Here is a 17,816-nt window from a genome sequence, read left to right as displayed (position 1 = left end):
CACTTTAAGTGTTGGGAGGAGGGGGGAAGGTTGAATATACCGCCATTCTTCGGATATCTCAAAACTCAATTTAAACATTTCAATGAAAAAGGAGATGGGAGGGGACAAGGGTCAAATCTCAGGGTTTTTTGTTTGTTTATTTTTTTGTTAGAGGTAAAAATTGAGACGAAATATTTCACTGGAAAGACCTTCCTCCCCAGCTTGCGCGGTTATCAACCTTACCAAAGTAATTTTTGGAGCACACTACCGAATACGCTTGTTCCAAAACTGTTACGGAAACTCCTAGTTTTTAGTAAGTACACAATTATTTTTCTCTTTCTCTCCCAGAACTCAGCTGAAGCGAGGATGGTCCCCCCTCGGATTTCGCCCAGCACCCAGCCAATCTGAGCCCGAATGCTAATTAGTTGCTCTCCCCCGATGAACACGCCTTTGTCGCTTGTAGGGCCGGACTACAAAGCCCAGAATGCCTCGCCCCTCCCTGATCAATGAGGGCTTATTTAAATGATCTCTGAGGTCTTGGACCCAGGCCAATCAGCTGTCAGGGCTCATGATAAATCGCAATGCATTATTGATAATAATAATTACTGGGACATGCGCGTTCCGGCCGAAGGGGGGTAAATTTCCCAACTCCAGGAATTTGTGGCGGAGTGGGCAAATAACCGCGGCTCTCCAGGCGCCCCGATGCTCGCACCATGTCGAGGCGCAAGCAGGCGAAGCCCCAGCACATCAACTCGGAGGAGGATCAGGGCGAGCGGCAGCCGCAGCAGCCGGCCCCCGAGTCTGCAGATGCGGCCCCAGCGGCGCCGGCGGCGGGGGCGCTGGGTGAGTGGGGCTGGGGGGCGCACGCCCCGGGCGGGCAGCTTCCCAGACGCTCGCCCGCCCCTCGGAGGCGCGGGCTTTGGCGAGGCCGCGGCTCCCTCCGCAGATTCGGGAACTTGGATCCGGGGGCTTAGTTCCAGGGGCGAACCGGCAGCCTGGTTCCCCACCCCCACCCCCGCTCTCGTTAATTTTACACTTTTTCTCGCTTCTCCTCTCTCGTGGAAGTTTCACCCCCAGGTCTCGCTCTTAGTGTAGGATTGACCCCGAGCCTCTGCCTGCCCCTCATTCCCGAGAGGTCCCCTTCTCCGCGTCCTCTGCCCCTCTCTTAATTGGCTGCTCTCCCTCACTAGTAACCCCCCCCACTTGTAACTTAGGCTCCCCTCCTCCCTCCCTGGCGCCGCTTTTAAAAGAAAAGACGCCGGGGGTCCCCACTCTATTCCTTCACCCGTTGGGGGCTTTTCTAGGAGGCTGGGGAAGGGGCGCACCCTCGGAAGACCCCCCCGGGGGAGGCCGATCTGTTGCACGCGCCCCTCCCGTGCCGTGAGGGGGAGGGGGCGCGACCTCTCCCCACCCCCCAGGAGCTGGGGTGCGGGCCACCCGCGCTGCGGAGGGGACTGAGGGCCGGAAGAAGTGGAGGACAAGGGCACAAGATTGCCTTCTTTTCTGTTTCAAAAATTTCTTTTTTTGGTTTCCCTCTTTTCTCCCGGGGCTACGCCGCCTGCCGATCTTCGCCCTAACCTTTCGGGGCCTGACCTCCAGCCATCTTTGATTTCCGACTTCCTAAAAATAACCGCGGGCGGCGGGAGGGGTGCGGGCCCCGGAGCGCTGGGGTCGCGCGCGCTCTGCAGCCCCGCTGGGGTGCACCCGCCTAGCGTTGCGCGTGGCTTTTGTGGCTCGCCCCGCTTTCCGCAAAGCGCGCCCCGGGGGCCGGAGGGGAGAGGTCGCGCCAGGGCTGGGCGGTCGCGTCCAGGGCGAGCTCCCGGGGGCTGACCCGGCCCACGCTTCCGCGCCGCGCGTCTCCGGGGTCGGGAGGAGTTCGGGACCCCCAGCCTAGTCGGGAGCGGCCGAGCGGACTCCTCTCTCCCTAATCATTTAACCTCGGGGGCTTTAGGAGCGAGTCGCTTTCCCACTATCTCCCCTCCGCCCTGGCCCGCCAAATTGTCGCCTGATAAGTTTTTCGCGTACGTGTGGGGGGGAGGGGGCGTCTTCAATCTCCTCTCGGGCCTTGTTGGAGGCTTCGCTGCCCTCGCCGCCTGCTTTCTAATTTCCCAGCGGGTGATGGGGGTGCGCGCGGCAACCCCAGTCGCTCCAATCCACTACAACGAGGGAAAGAGCCGTCGCCACTTTTTGGTTACCGTACCCTTTATTTCGGGGAGGGAATGGAATACATTTTCTCAATCTATAAGATAATGTAAATCCCTATTCACCCCCCCCCCCCCCGCCCCTAAATAATCTTTTTCCAGGGCAAGTTACGGAGATCGGCTTGACCAAAGGGGGCGGCTCTGAGGTTTTGGGGGCGTCCGATGGTCAGGGCAGCACGCACCGGAGGTCGGAGGAGGGCGGCCTCTCTTTGTGCCTTGGGAGGGGGGTGGGGGGGAAGGACGGAGAGGCTTCGTTGCCTGGCCCACCTGGAACAAAAGGGTTAACCCGCCGCCCGCCCGTTTCCTCCCGAGAAGGAGGGGCGAGCTCCTGGCTCTGACCCCTCCCCTGGTCCTGCTCTGACCCCCCCTTCCCCCTGCCCGCTTCGTTTTGGGTGGGCGTACTCTTAGTGGGGCTTTTGGTGGGGTTTGGCACCTTAGGGGGAGCTGGTTACGGGGGGCGAGGGGACGTTCTTAAATGAACGCTAGCTGGAGTCGGCCACCAGTTAGCCCGAGCTGGTTAGGCTCGCGAGCCTGGCCGTGCGCTCCCTCCACAATTGGGGAGGGGGAGTTGCTATTGATCGCTGGGTTGCGGTCGCCGCTGAGCTGCGCGCGGGCGTCCCCTGGAGGCCCAGCCGGGAACCTCGCGCTCGGCTGAGAGGCGGGTCCCCTCGAAGGTACCGGCTCCCACCTGATGGGAGGGACGCGCTGGGGCCGGGGGTTGAAGAGCTCTGGGCTGGGCGCTCCTCGGGACTCCAGTCAGTTCCTTGTGCTCTCCCTGGCGGTGCTGAATTTTCTTTGCCAGGTGTTTAGAATTCTTGGAAAGAATCCTTCGATCCTAGTATGGGTTTGCAGAGCCCCCAGTTGCCGCCGTGAAACAGAAGGTAGTAGCAGTACATTCCCAAGCAGTCCATTTTAATGGATACATTTTGTGTTTGAGCCCCTGTTTGTGTGTATGCCTATGATTAAAAAACATTCAGTTTAGACTGATCTTATTGTGCACAGCCGATTTGAGACTACTTAAAAAAGAAATGCACTTTTTGAGGGAGGAAAATGAAGTTCGGCCGTCAGTTAGATCCAAAAAATCTGCAGGTGGTCAGAGGACTCGGGCCTTGTACAGGAAAATTAGCATTTTTTTCAAAAGAGGTTCAAATGCCTTTTGTGCTAAACTGGATTACAACCATCAACGATTTAAGATTCCCCAATTTCAAATAACCTCCTAGCCCCAGTTTCTAAACTGCAATGACCTACATCGGCGGTAAGGAGTCAGAAAGGGGACACTTGGGAGTTTCTGTTTTAATCGAGGGCAAGGGAAATCTTGGTGACAGTGGCCTCAGTGAATGTTGCAGGCCGAGTTTCTGTGTTTGCATCTGGCTTTCCCAAAGACAAGGGCTACAGCTTGCCCACGCCTCTTTGTTCCGTTAAAAAGAAGTTGCACAAGGCCTAGCTGATCTTCAGGCTCCTTCAGCCTTCCTCATGTTAGGGAGCCATCTTGGGAGGGAGGGATAGAGTTAACGCTTCCTCTTTTTAGATGAAATGAAGTATTTTTGTAAGGTATAAGAGTGAGGTGTGCATTCCAATCTGTTTGTAAGACTTTCAGCTGTAAGCTTGGATTTCTGAGCTTCTGGGTTCTTTCTCAGTACTAGGAAGATGAAACATCCTATTTAGATAGTTTCAACTATAGAAGGCCCACTGTGTGCTGGGAATGTGATCGGTGATTAATTTTATTCAAAATAACAATTAAAAAAAATTGTGTCAAGACAGCTTAACTGCCAAACTGGGATAATTCTGCAGTTTTATTGGTAGCGCACACCAGGCTGGAGACCTGACGTACATTACCTTTGATTTTCGTTTTTGCTCTGTTTAAACTTCAGCTCCTGGTTGCAATGGCTTGCCCAGAGTTTCCTTGTCCTGTTTGATTTGAGCCTTGCTCTAAACGCAAGAAGTTGTGTTTATTGTGGTTTTAGAGGAGTTGGTTATGGGATGGGATTTTCTATCAGTATTCTTTCAGATGGAGGAGCCGGGCTGTTGTAGGCTTTAGAATAAGGGGTCTGGGGAGCAATTTGGAAATTAAACAGTTTGCATTTGGTGCTCCGGGCTTTACTGCCTTGGAAAGAATGATGGAAAGAGTTTTAGATATCCCTTTTCATCATCCATCACCTGTGTGCTTTTGATTGCTTAAAAAAGCATCTAAACCATCTTTCGAAGCCTCTAAATCCAGGTAAGAACTGCATCTCTCATCATTGCTATCCATTTTCCCCCCCAAATTTCGAGTCCATGTCAGGTTTTGTTCTGAGGGGTTCTGGGGAAGGAGATAGCAAAAACTGCCTGCATGAAGTTTACAACTTGCTTTTAAAAGATGAGCTCCATGGAGAAGGAAATGGCAACCCACTCCAGTATTCTTGCCTGGAAAAGTCCGTGGACAGAGGAGCCTGGCGGGCTGCAGTCCATGGGGTTACATGACCGAGCATGTGTGCACAAGCGTGGAGGGATATGGGTTGGTAGCAATAAACTGTTAGAACTAAAAAAAAAAAAAATAAGTAAAAGATGAGCTCCAGTTGAGGCAAAATGGGACGTATCTAGCATAAACAGCAGAGCTTGCACACATTAGCACAAAAAACTTTGATTCTTTTACTTCTTCCTTTTCAGCAAACTTGAGTTTTGATCCAAGACCGTTTGGAACAATTTTTTTTTTTTTTTTTGGTATTTTTATTAAATGGAAACTTAATTACAGCTCTAATTTGCCACCTACAAATTGAGTTAAAGGCATTTCTCAAATTGCTGAATGCAGATGTAAAATTAAACTGGTTTAATTTTAAGCACTTTTTTTTTGAAGTGGTTCAGTACTTAAGGACATCTCAATTTCCTTTTGTTTTTTTGGTAAGCAGTTATCCTGCTGGTGGGGGTGGGGTAAGAGATATTAAGTACTTTAGATAATCTACTTGTTGTAGTTCTTTTAATATAGGAATGGGAGGAAAAAAAGATAAGCTTCAGGCATAATGCGTGTCTCAAGATATACAAGCATTTTCATAGGCTTCAGAATTTGATTGGCCTCTGGCAGATGAGCTTTTCTTGCTATACAATAGTAAGAGTATTTTCTATCCATTTGGCAGTGATTGAATCTAAGCCCCCTGCTGGGTTTACTGCATTCTTCCAACTTATTGGATAACTAGATGCTGAGAGATAACATTCCTAAAATTCGGGCGTGGGGGGTGGGGTGGAAGGATGGAAGATCTAGTTGCTGTAATCCCTCTGAACTTTGCTTTTTCCTTTTGGGAAGGGTTAACTTAAGCATACCCAGCGATTGTTCATAACAGAGTCCTGTTACTCTTGGGCAAATACGCTGTCAGTATTTGCCAATGGTGGCCTGGATGTCGAAGGACTTCACTGCACCAGCAAACAGCTCCTGCTGAGTGAAGAAGAAGTGGGATGTTGCCAGTATTGCTTGGAGGCTGCAGAAAGGCGAGCCTGTGTATACAGTGCCGGCAAGCTGGTATTCAGGTTGTAAATCACTCTTGGGAACTGCTGGGTCCTTCTGGGGCAGGGAGCTTAACCTTTTTTGTGCCACAGTTCCCCTCCCCCAACAGAGTTACTGAAACACATACAGAATTATTGAAATACATAGAAATACCAAGGAAATAAATCGCATTGAGATGCACTGAGCAAAAATGATTGGAAACATTCATGATACAGTAATATGTGCTTCTTTATGAACACAGTAAAGAAGATCTAGCAGTCAGTCAGGTAACCAGAATTTCCAGTAACACAACCACATTAACATCGTAGGAAAATACCTGCTTTCTGTTGATGACATAGGCGCACTGGCTCTGCAAATACTGCTGAGGTGTGTCCTCAGTGTTCATAATAGAAAGAATATTGTCTGCATGGGGGTGAAAACTTTTTTTGGGGGGGAGAGGGAGACAAAAACGTATATTTGGGATTTCCGTGGTGTTCCAGTGGTTAAGACTTCATGCTCCACTGCAGCGGGCACAGGTTCCTAAGATCCTGTGTGCTGTGGATCCTGGCAAAAAAAAAAAAAAAAAAATTATGGGTGTTACAGTGGTTTGTGGTCTTCCAAAGGATCATAGTGCATAAACAGATACACAGTATGTTTGTGGTATTAAAGTTTTGGACTGGGTTGGGGGAGAGTAGGGGGAAAAATGCTTTAAAAGCTTTCCTGGAGGGGTAAAATGAAGAAAAGAAAGTGTTCTAACAGAAACAGTAATACATGAGGCCACTAACTGTAGTGCCTTTTTAAATGCATTTAAGACCGAGTCCCTGCTCTTGTGTTTTCTAGTGAACAGTGTGGCACCTTGAGTCAATTATTCTTGAGCCTCAGTTTCCGCGCTTGCACGCTGGAAGCACAGATGCTTGTCTATGCGGCTGCAAAGATAAATGAGTTAAGGTGTGAGAGTCTGCAGTGCGTGCTCTGTGGCAATGTATGGGGGATGGTCCTAGTTGTGCTTTGGCGCTTAACAAGCAGAATGGGCATTTGTGCATGGGCTTTGCTAGAGGTTTCCAGAAGTAGCATGGCTGAGACAAGGGGTGTGACATGCTAATTAAAAAAAAAAAAAAGCCAAAAGTGTATACATTTTGAAGTTTGTCTTCCACCCCAGACCCATGCTCTAGAAGCCGGCGACCAGTCTCAGCATCTCTTATTTCAGAAGTTTCCCAGGGACATACTTATATCTATTCCCAAACATGGCAGGGGGGGAGCACATTATCCGCACAGCCTGTTCTCTGCGTTTTTTCCCTCCTTTTGAAATCACTCTTGGGTGGTTGTCCTATAGAGCAAGCACATATAGTGAAGAGCTACAAAGTAGTCATCTTTTTTCTGTACCCTAATTTATTTCATCAGAACCTTGCTGGTGGACCAGAGTGTGTCTGTTTTTGTTTGGACTGTTCCTTGCTGAGACCTGACCCTGGAATCACAGAAAGTAAATTCCTACCAAGGGAGTTGCTGGGTGGAAGCATTGCACTACAAGGATGATGATGGTGGACTGGACTCTGAAGAAGTTGTATCATAAATATTTATGCATTTACCTGGCTGGTCTATTTCCCTCCCAAGAGAAACCTCCTAAGTTTCCCTTGGAAAGTTCTTGACACATAATTGCCAGAGTTGCACTTCCAGAAAGATGGTGCCACTTAACCCACCTCCACAAGCACCCCATTACAAATGTACCAGTAGATACGCCAGCTTCATGATTCTGGGAACTGATGAATACTTTTAACTTGACTCTTGGGAATGTGGTTGCTTTAGAGCAGTTGTAGAGTTGGAAGGGAGGTGGCACCTACCTATTGTACCCCATGGAAATAGCTGGGGTGTATTGTGTCTTAACCCTCCCTGTCCCACCCCCCACCCCAACCTGCCCCCTCAAGCTTTCCTGTCCTCCCCAGGGGTTTCTGCAGGAGGCAAGATAGTTGCCATCTCAGTAAAAGAAACATACTAGGAGAGGAAGGAAGTGCAGGAATGAAGAGTTCAGAGGGAGGATCTGTGTCCAATGCCTGGCTTTTAGCTTCACTACCTTGGGGAAGTTAATGTCCCGTCCTCAGTTTCTCCCTCTGTTAAATGTCGTAGTCTCTTTCGTTGTTAATAACACAAATTACACCCGTAGGTAGTAAGTGCTCAACAGTTATCTGTGACTACATTTTTTATGGTGTTGTCTTGGGTAAGTCACAATTGGGAGTCTGTTTTTCTCATCTGTAAATGAGGCTGGTGTTTAATAGGATTGGACGAATGTAGTGTGGACCCCAGGGCACCTCGAGGTCCTAGTCTGGACTGTAGGGGACTGCCAGGCTGCTCCTCTTTGCATCATCAGACCCCTCGCCCTGCCTTGCTCTCAGTAGGAAGTGAGAAGGATTGTTAAAATGAGTGAGACTTTAAATGACTGTTATTAAGTCTTATTTTCAGCAGCCCTAGTTGCCCAGGTAACCAAGCCACTGAAATAGACAAGGTGAAGAAATTGATGTTCACTGAACACCTACAGTATCTGTACTTTCCCCAGATCCTAGGATGGTGCCAGGCTCGTAGTCAGCACTCACAAACACTTATTAATCACATTACTTAACCCAGGCATCTACCTTATGTAGCTGTCGTGACTGTACACATTTAATAGAAATCCTGAGGGGTAAACCTACCATATCAAACCTGTGAATGATAGATTACTATAATTTCTTTTCTTTTCCTTGGCTCACCCGAGCCCACATACACCTTGCTAAACTTCTGATTATTACCTAGTCTGAAATTAGGAAAGATCAACTCAATTTATTAAGGTTATGCTGTGGAAATTTAAAAGAACCAGTGTTTGAAAGTCTGTTGGAAAGTATAGATCTTTCTTAAGAGAAATACACTGTTTCAAGATCAATCCCTCCCCCAAATTGTTGACTGACTCCTCAGTCAAAATTCATGGTGTTGGGAAATGTAATCACCCAAGAAGAGGCAAAATAGGTTCATTTTCTTTTAAAAAGTGATTATTTTATTTAAAAAATAAATGAATACTTCCTGGCCATTTCCCCATTCATTTGTACATTTCAAATAGGTGTTTTTTGTTTTAAACAAAAACTGTCACTTGTTTGTTCTGTAACCTACTTCCACCTAACTTCTGTCTCCAAATCAGGACATATGGAAATTCTACATTGTTTTCATACTGTGGGTATACTAAAATTTATATCCCATACCCCCCCCCCCCCTTTTTGTGGCTATAAACATTTCTGTGAAAAATACCCTTCTTCCTAGGTGGATCTTTGTATCCATATGCAAAGGTCTGTGATTTAGCTCAGCACACCTGGGGTCGCTGGGTCTGAGGTGTGCCTGTGTGACTTCTCAGGTCAGGGTGTATATACAACAGAACAGCCAGGAAATGAAAACAGTCAAGTAATTTACAGAGTCTCCACTCACCAGGGCCCAGGCATCTGGCTAAAGTATGGCTGCCCAATAGCTGTTTCAGCATGCAGACTGGCAGTCACTGTGAAGGAAATGGGACCCAATTGGCAAAAGAAACCCAGGGACCAGTCATTTTTAGGAAGAGAACTGCCCAGAATATGAAGGTTGTTTGATTTAATGTAACAGTAGTAGAAGCTGCAAATGGAGGGCGAGGAATAAATTCCCATCATTCCATCCCTTCCCTCTTTTCTTGGGCTTCTTTCTTTGTTTAATGGCTTAATAATCCTTTAATGTCATGCTGTGGCATTTCTACAGGTTTTCCATAATCAGGAAGGTCAGTAAAGTCTTTTTCTTGGACATGCAATTTTTCCTTTTTTTTGTTTCCAGTGTTTTTTTTCCCCTCACACATAAAAAACATTCCTCGGAATATCAGCTTCATCTTATTTAGGTCTCCATGTTTTAGGTGAATTTAGTACCACCGTCATAGTTCTTGGCACCTTTAAACTTCCAGCATCTCTGGTGGGAAGGTACAGTTACCACATTGTCTGAAGGAGTGATTCATTGCAGTTTTACTTTTGATGGACCCAGGGTGGAGATGAACAGCAGGCTTCCAGTGTCATTTTAATGGATGACATGTAATCCATTTGCTTTTGTAAGCCAGCTCTGAGGTGGGGCAGAGAGCTCCGTGGGGATTATTTTAAGAAATTATATTGAGTTTCCCAGCACTGCCTTAATAATAAGTTGGTACAGATTACTAGATGGCCAGTGCAGGAGATGCAAGAGACCCGGATTCAATCCCTGGCTCGGGAATATCTCCTGGAGAAGGAAATGGCAACCCTCTCCAGTATTCATACCTGGAAAATTCCATAGATAGAGGAGCCTGGCGGGCTATAGCCATGGGGTCGCAAAGAGTCGAACGTGGCTTAGTGAATGAACACACACTAGACCAGTCTGTTTGTTCTGGAGGCTGGACCCCTGAGACTAAGGAGCAGCAGGGTCCTTTTCTCTTGGAGGCTCCAAGGGGAGTGTGTACCACGCAGCCTCCTTACTGCCTTCTGTTGGGTCCAGCATCCTTGGCTTAGAGCTTTGTAACTCCTGCCTTGGCCTCACGTGGCCTTATTCTGTCTCATGTCTTTTTTTAGAAAAATTTCCGTTTATTTTTGGCTGCCCTGGGTCTCTGTTGCTGCACGCTGGCTTTCTCTAGTTGCGGTGCAAGGGCTTCATTGTGGGGTGGTTTCTGGTTGCAGAACATGGGCTCTAGGCCCACGGGCTCAGTGGTTGTGTGCACATGGGCTTTAATTGATTCGAGGCATGTAGAATCTTCCTGGACCAGGGGTTGAACCTGTGTCCCCTGCCTTGGCAGGTGGATTCTTAACCACTGGACCACCAGGGAAGTTTTCCTGTCCCTTTTCTCCTTAGAGACACCAGGTATTGGGCTTGGGATTCACCCTAATTACAGTTGCACAGAGCCTTCCCTCTGTCCTCCCCCAGGAGACCACATGCACAGGGGAACGGGTTAGGATTGGACATTTGGGGGGTTATGGTTCCACCCACTACATGAATGGTTGGCTCACTGAGGCCCTCATTCCCTGCCATGGTCTTCTTGTTAGGACACAGATCATGAAGACCTCTGAATTCTGAGTTGTGGTCCCCCCCACCCTCGCCCCCCAATCGCCCGGCGTCCTTCCTAGGGTGGAGTTCTCATCTCCTTCGCTCTTTCTGCAGGTGCTCCAATGAAGTACCCCGGCGACGAGCTGAATGGGGACGGAGCAGGGATAAAGCGGCCCCGGCGGGAGGAGACCCACGTCTGCGAGAAATGCTGCGCCGAGTTCTTCAGCTTCTCGGAGTTCTTAGACCACAAGAAAAATTGCACTAAAACGCCCCCCGTGCTTATCTTGAAGGACAGTGAGGGGCCGATGTCGTCCGAAGACTTGTCGGGGACTGTGCTCAGTCCGCAGCCGCCCAGCCCGGGCCGGAGGGAGGGCCACCGGGACGATGGCGGCGGCGGGGGCCCCGGGGACGCGAGGGAGAAGCCGGGGGCGGAATCCGTTCTGTACCTGAAGACGGAGGCCGCCCTGCCGCCCGCGCCGCAGGACATAAGCTATTTACCCAAAGGCAAGGTGGCCAACACCAACGTCACGCTTCAGGCGCTGCGCGGCACCAAGGTGGCGGTGAACCAGCGCAGCGCCGACGCGCCCCCGGCGCCCCTGCCCGGCGCCGGCAGCCTGCCCTGGGTCCTGGAGCAGATCCTGTGCCTCCAGCAGCAGCAGCTGCAGCAGATCCAGCTCACGGAGCAGATCCGGGTGCAGGTGAACATGTGGGCCTCCCACGCCCTCCACGCCGGCCACGCGGCCGACTCGCTGAAGACGCTCGGGGGCCACGTGTCGCAGCAGGTGTCGGCGGCCGTGGCCCTGCTCAGCCAGAAGGCGGGGAGCGCCGGGCTGCCCCTGGACGCCCTGAAGCCCGCCAAGCTACCTCACGCCAACGTCCCTTCCGCCGGCGGCTCCGCCTCCCCGGGGCTGCCGCCCTTCGCCCTGAAGCCGGACGCCACCCGGGTGCTCCCCGGCGTCCTGTCGCGCCTCCCCGGGGCGCTGCTCCCCCAGGCCCCGGGCTCCGTGCTCTTCCAGAGCCCCTTCTCCGCGGTGGCCTTAGACCCGTCCAAGAAAGGCAAAGGGAAGCCCCCGAGTGTCTCCCCGGTGGAGATCAAACTCAAGGACGAGGCTCTCTGCCGGCACAAGTGTAAGTACTGTAGCAAGGTTTTTGGGACTGATAGCTCCTTGCAGATCCACCTCCGCTCCCACACCGGAGAGAGACCCTTCGCGTGCTCCGTGTGCGGCCACCGCTTCACCACCAAGGGCAACCTCAAGGTGCACTTCCACCGGCATCCCCAGGTGAAGGCAAACCCCCAGCTGTTTGCCGACTTCCACGACAAGACGGCGGTGGGCAGCGGCCTTCCCTTCGCGCTGGCCGGCCCCGCCCCCCTCGAGGAAGCCGGGCTCTCCCTAGACAGCAAACCCACGCTCGCGGCGGGGACCCCCAGTGTCATAGGGCTAGCTCAGAATCTCCCCTCGGGGCCTCACCCCAAGGACGTCGTGGGGGGCCCGTTGCCCGGTGACCTGCAGCCCGGGCCGTCTCCGGAAAGCGAGGACGGCTCCATCCTGTCCGGGGTGGGGCCGACCCATCCCTCCCCCAGGGTCGGAGGCTTCCCAGGGGGTGGGCCGCCCGAGCCGGGGTCGGAGACCCTGAAGCTGCAGCGGCTGGTGGAGAACATAGACAAGGCCACCAGCGACCCCAACGAGTGTCTCATCTGCCACCGCGTCCTCAGCTGCCAGAGCTCGCTCAAAATGCACTACCGCACGCACACCGGGGAGAGGCCCTTCCCCTGCAAGGTCTGCGGCCGCGCCTTCTCCACCAAAGGCAACCTGAAGACGCACCTGGGGGTGCACCGCACCAGCGCGTCGGTGAAGACGCAGCACTCCTGCCCGATCTGCCAGAAGAAGTTCACCAACGCCGTCCTGCTGCAGCAGCACATCCGCATGCACATGGGCGGCCAGATCCCCAACACGCCTCTGCCCGAGAGCCCCTGCGAGTTCGCGGGCCCCGAGCCCTCGGCGGTCGGGGAGAACAGCAGCCCCAGCGCGCCCCCTCACGACGGGATCGTGGAAGCCATCGACGTAGACGAAGTCTGCCCCCAAGAGGCCCTCGGCAGCTCCTCGAGGGTCCCTGGGCCCCTCACCGGCGTCCACGCGGTGTCCCCTACCCCGGGGCTGGCCACGGTGGCTTCGCTGGACGCCCCAGTGAAGGCGGGGCTCGCCGCGCTCGTCCTGCAGCGGCAGGGCAGCCGAGAAAACGGGTCCACGGAGAGCGATGGCCTAACCAACGACGACGCCTCCTCGGTGATGGGCGACCCCGAGTGCGCCAGCCGAAGCCCAGACGTTCTAGAGAGCACGTCCTTCCAGGCGGTCTCGCCGGCCCATAGCCAGGCGGAGAGCGTCAAGTCCAAGTCTCCGGACGCCGACGGCAAAGGGGACGGCTCCGAGAGCAGCCGCGCTGAGATGGAAGGTGATAGAGCTTTGGATTTCACTTAGGTCCATTCTGGGCTCGAGGTCATCCGGAAGGAACCCGGAGGCACCTCGACCGATGGAGAGTGAATTAGCTCCTCTATAGGGCAGTTAGTGACTACCTCTGTCGTAGTCCTGACATGCTTTTCACTTAGGCCAGTCCTCGCAGGTTGGGCGTGGACAGTTTACTTTGCTTGGTTTTGATCTTTGTGTTGGAGGCCCATGGTGGCCACATGGGAATTCTTTTAAGTTAATGCTCTCCTAGAAGAGTATTTTGAGGAAGTGGATGCCAGTGAGATAATTCATAGTTCCTTGATTCAGAGATCCCACTCTCTAATGTAAGAGTCACAGATGAGTAATTCTTGAGGGAGAAAAGAGAATCTAACCTATTTTAAATTGTGGGGTGCCTGTTGATGGCATTAATGGTCGAATGGGGGAACACTATTGTAGAATCGGAAAGATGGTGTCAGAGCAGACTTTAAGGGTAACTTGATGTGGGAATCGAACTTGGAATTGCGTTGCATGTGTTCTGATGCCGATACCTTTTTATTCTGATGCTGATACCTTTTAAAAGCCAAAATACTGGGTTGGCCAAAAAGTCTGTTTGGGCATGTCCATCTCTTTTGGAGAAACCGAATGAATATTTTGGATCACCCAATAGGAAAATTCTTTTAAGTTTTGGAGTCGTTATTCTCTGTGTAGCTAAATAAGTAAGAAGAAAACTGCTTCCAAGGTGTGAATTTCCTGAAAGGTGTTTCCAGACTCTCAACAGGCGGGGCAGTGGTAGTCAAAACTCTTTTCTTGGTTTGAAGAATGAGTGATGACGCGATGATAAAAGTTTTGTCTTTTTTTTTCCTGTGCGCAGGTCGGAGCAACGTTCCATCGACATTTATCCGAGCCCAGCCGACGTATGTCAAAGTTGAAGTTCCTGGTGGGTTTGTGGGTCCCGCGACCATGTCCCCAGGTATGACGCCTTTGCTAGCGGCTCAGCCCCGACGACAGGCCAAGCAGCACGGCTGCACGAGGTGTGGGAAGAACTTCTCATCGGCCAGCGCGCTTCAGATCCACGAGCGGACTCACACCGGGGAGAAGCCCTTCGTGTGCAACATATGTGGGCGTGCTTTCACCACCAAAGGCAACTTGAAGGTGAGCTTCCTTCAGGCTTCAGCAGGGAGGTGGGGCTCAGTGTTAAGCAGCAACATTCATCCATAATAAATCCTTCTATCAGGGCCAAGTGGGATATTACATTGTGCGGTCTCAAAACTGGCTCTTGAAATAGTATTTCTTAAAAAGGAATAGTGGATAGGACTGCGTGCTTCCACTGCTGGACCCCAGGTTCAAGCACAGGTTGGGGAACTAAGATCCTTCCAGCTGTGCAGTGCAGTGAAAAAAAAACAAAAAGAAACAGGTTTCTCACATTAGAACATCTCTGAAGTTGGGATGTTAGTTGCCTTTATAAAATCCTGCAGATCTGGAAACATAGTGATTGTCATGTTCGTAATATAAAATTGATAAGTCCTTTATGGGTTTATCTTGTGCTTTGAGACTTGATGACTGCCTACCACGGTCTTCAACTTTTTATTTTAAAAAGGGGATTTGAAAACTCAAAAGCCAAACTGGGAAAATAATTGCAGAAAGGAGGCTGGGTTGAAGAAGCAGGAGGCAGTCGAGTATCTTTGCTCTTCAGAAGAGTCCCTGTCCTGCTTCCCACCGTAAGTGAAATAACATTCATTCCTGGTGGCCTTGTGAAACCTTCCCAGCCAGGCTTATTTTCTCCTCAGCGATGATTGCTCCTGTTGACACTATGTATTTAGGATGTCAGCTCCATCAGGGCAGCGTCTGTTTTGTTCAAAAGTTAATTTTTTCAACTCAAATTTTTTATTTGGGTCAGTTCCCACAAAGGGGGGGAAGTTGCACAGAGATGCTCACACACTGCTAATTTCTCCCAGTGGTAGAATTTTAATTTTGCTCAGCTGTAGAATAAACGGGCTTCTCAGGTGGCGCTAGTGGTAAAGAACCCACCTGCCAATGCGGGAAACATACAAGAGATGTGGGTTTGATCCCTGGGTCAGGCAGATCCCCTGCAGGAGGGCATGGCAACCCACTCCAGTATTCTTGCCTGGAGAATCCCATGGACAGAGGAGCCTGGAGGGCTTCAGTCCATGGGGTTGGTCGCAAAGAGTTGGACATGGCTTAATCAACTTAGCACTTGTGCATAGAATCAATAATAACCAGGGTATCGACACTGGTCTCACGTGTTTTCCCATTTCCCCTGTGCCCAGTCTCTATGCCTTAGGTTCCATACCATTTCTTACCTCTGTAGGTTTGTGTGTTAAACACATTGTGACCCTAGCACCCAAAACAACACTCTACTACCTAGTAGGTGTTGACAGAAGTGCCCGTGAATAGTGGGATGGGGAACATTGGAGTGTGTGTCCCCCACTTCGCTTGCCTCTAGGCAGGAATGTGGGTCCATTGTTGCCAGATGGTCTGATTGTGGTTTTTTTTTAATTCTCTCTCCCCAAGTGAATAATCTGGATTTTTTAATATGAAATCTAATTTTTTTCTCTTGGCTGCTCTCTGTAGCTTGTGAGATCCTAGTTCCCTGATACAGGGTTTTAACCTGTGCCCCTTGCAGTGGGAGCATGGAGCCATAACCACTGGACCACGAGGGAATTCTCCGACATCTAATTTTAAACTAGAAGTTTAGGTGGACCAAACCTGTGGGCAGACTTGACTTTGGCCCACACGCCAAAACCTCTGTTTGGTGGAAACCTTTCTGTCCCTCTTCCCACAGGTCCATTACATGACACACGGGGCCAACAACAGCTCAGCGCGCCGTGGCAGGAAGCTGGCCATCGAGAACACCATGGCTCTGTTAGGCACGGACGGAAAGAGGGTCCCCGAGATGTTTCCCAAGGAAATCACGGCCCCTTCGGTGAGCGTGGACCCCGTCGTGTGGCACCAGTACGCCACCATGCTCAACGGCGGTCTGGCCATGAAGACCAACGAGATCTCCGTAATTCAGAGTGGTGGCATCCCCACCCTCCCCGTGTCCCTGGGGGCCAGCTCCGTGGTGAATAACACGGCCGCCTCCAAGATCGACGGCTCCCAGTCTGCCGTCGGTGCCGAGGTGGAGAAGCCAGGGACGGCTGACAATGTCCCCAAACACCAGTTCCCGCACCTCCTGGAAGAAAACAAGATCGCAGTCAGCTAAGCCGCAGGACGACGCACCTCTGAGAGCAGTGCAGGCAGTGACCTCTCTAGAGAACTGTATCTTTTTTTGTTCTCTCTCTTTTTTTTAAGGCCCCCATCTCCTCCAGTTTTCTTCCTGATGTGCAAATAATGTTTACAGTTGTGACCACAACCTCAGGCAAGTCTTACAATCACAATGTTGCTATGCTGCTTTGCAAAAAAAGAAAAGAGAGAAAAAAAAAAAAATTCTTACTAAAACAAATACTAGTATTTTTTTAAATTTTGGAAAAAAGCGGGTCTTGCAAAGTAGTTTTGTTACTTGCAACAAACTATATACATAAAAACCTTTGTACAACCTCGAGTAACTGTTTCCAAAGACGGTCACCTCTTTCAGGTTGGAAGGTATTGAACCACCATGGAGAAGACACCTGTTTCACCTGCTTGGGGGGTGGAGTGGCGGGGGGTGGGGGGCAGCTGTATACTTAATTCTGCGGGGACTGTATGCGGGTAAATGGACAAGGTCTGTCGTCTGTTTCGGGACCTGTTTTTGTATTCTCCCAACCCTGCACCCATTTTTCTTTTGTTTTTCTGAATGTACTTTTTTTTTTTTTTTTTTTGAAAACGAAGGTTGTAGAATTCCAAAGTGTTTTTCAACCTTGGAACCTTAAGTAGGATGCCCTCAAGTGGACTGATTTTAGTCCTTAGAGAGTCAGTGTGTGTGTTGCTGCTTATTTAAATACAGTTCAGTTGGAGCCTCAAGAGTGCCAAGGTCCTCTCTACCCTTCCAGATGCCGCCGCCTTCCTAAAACCAGGAGAGGTGAACACCTGAGCAGGGAATCTCAGGTGATGTAATTTAGTTCACCAGTGCCTGCTCTGTTGAAGAGCTCGGTGTCCATTCTTGAAACAAACTCATGGAAGGGCATGTTTTCTTATTATATACTAAAAACTTCTTATACTAATTTGTACCAACATTTCCTTGATTGTGACTTATGCCAAGTAATGATGAAGATTTTTTTGTTTTCTTCTGAGTATTGCATGAAGGCTACCAAGTTGGAACAGGCGAGTCCTGGATGTGAAAGCTTTAATTTATCTACCTCATTCATGTGTTATTTTTGTAGCTATAGTCTCTTATTTTCCTATTGGATGACCGCTGAAGTGTTCCTAGACCCTATTGTAAACCTAAGAGTTGATGTATTGGTGGCAGCAGCTGGAAGTTCAAGATGTTGTTGTGATTCTTTTTTTTCCTTCTTCTTAATCCCCCCTTTTGTATATGTGATATTAAGCAGACGATGAAGCGTTCCTCTTGAAGATTTAACAAGCAAGGAGAAAGACCCACATTTCTGGGCGGAGAAGTCTTAGCCCCTCTGGAAGAGTGGATTGTGGCTGTTCTCAAGTCTGTCTCTTGGTAATTGCACCTGACTTTAGGATCCCCCCCCCCAAATTTTTTTGTTTTGTTTTGCCGAGTTGTGCCTTTCCTTCTGGAATTGTAAGTGAACACAA

General features: G+C 50.3%; 1 protein-coding gene across 6 annotated transcripts; it reads left to right on the top strand.

Moving 5' to 3' along the window:
* Positions 1–478: 478 nt before the first annotated feature.
* On the top strand, positions 479–17,816 carry SALL4 (spalt like transcription factor 4). 6 transcript variants are annotated; one of them, XM_043480424.1, is made up of 5 exons: positions 3,672–4,398; positions 5,458–5,678; positions 10,786–13,122; positions 13,987–14,267; positions 15,919–17,816. In XM_043480424.1, exons 3-5 carry the CDS (start codon positions 10,794–10,796, stop codon positions 16,336–16,338), a joined length of 3,030 nt encoding a protein of 1,009 aa, XP_043336359.1. In that variant the 5' UTR covers positions 3,672–4,398; positions 5,458–5,678; positions 10,786–10,793; the 3' UTR covers positions 16,339–17,816. The 6 variants fall into 6 exon arrangements, with proteins under 6 accessions (XP_043336362.1, XP_043336358.1, XP_043336361.1 ...); XM_043480427.1 differs by lacking the exons at positions 3,672–4,398; positions 5,458–5,678 and adding an exon at positions 479–822 and having other exon boundaries at positions 10,786–11,799; XM_043480423.1 differs by lacking the exons at positions 3,672–4,398; positions 5,458–5,678 and adding an exon at positions 479–822.

Source organism: Cervus canadensis, chromosome 10, assembly GCF_019320065.1.
Source record: "Cervus canadensis isolate Bull #8, Minnesota chromosome 10, ASM1932006v1, whole genome shotgun sequence".
Lineage (NCBI taxonomy): Eukaryota > Metazoa > Chordata > Mammalia > Artiodactyla > Cervidae > Cervus > Cervus canadensis.
This window is presented reverse-complemented; position numbering and strand designations above follow the sequence as displayed.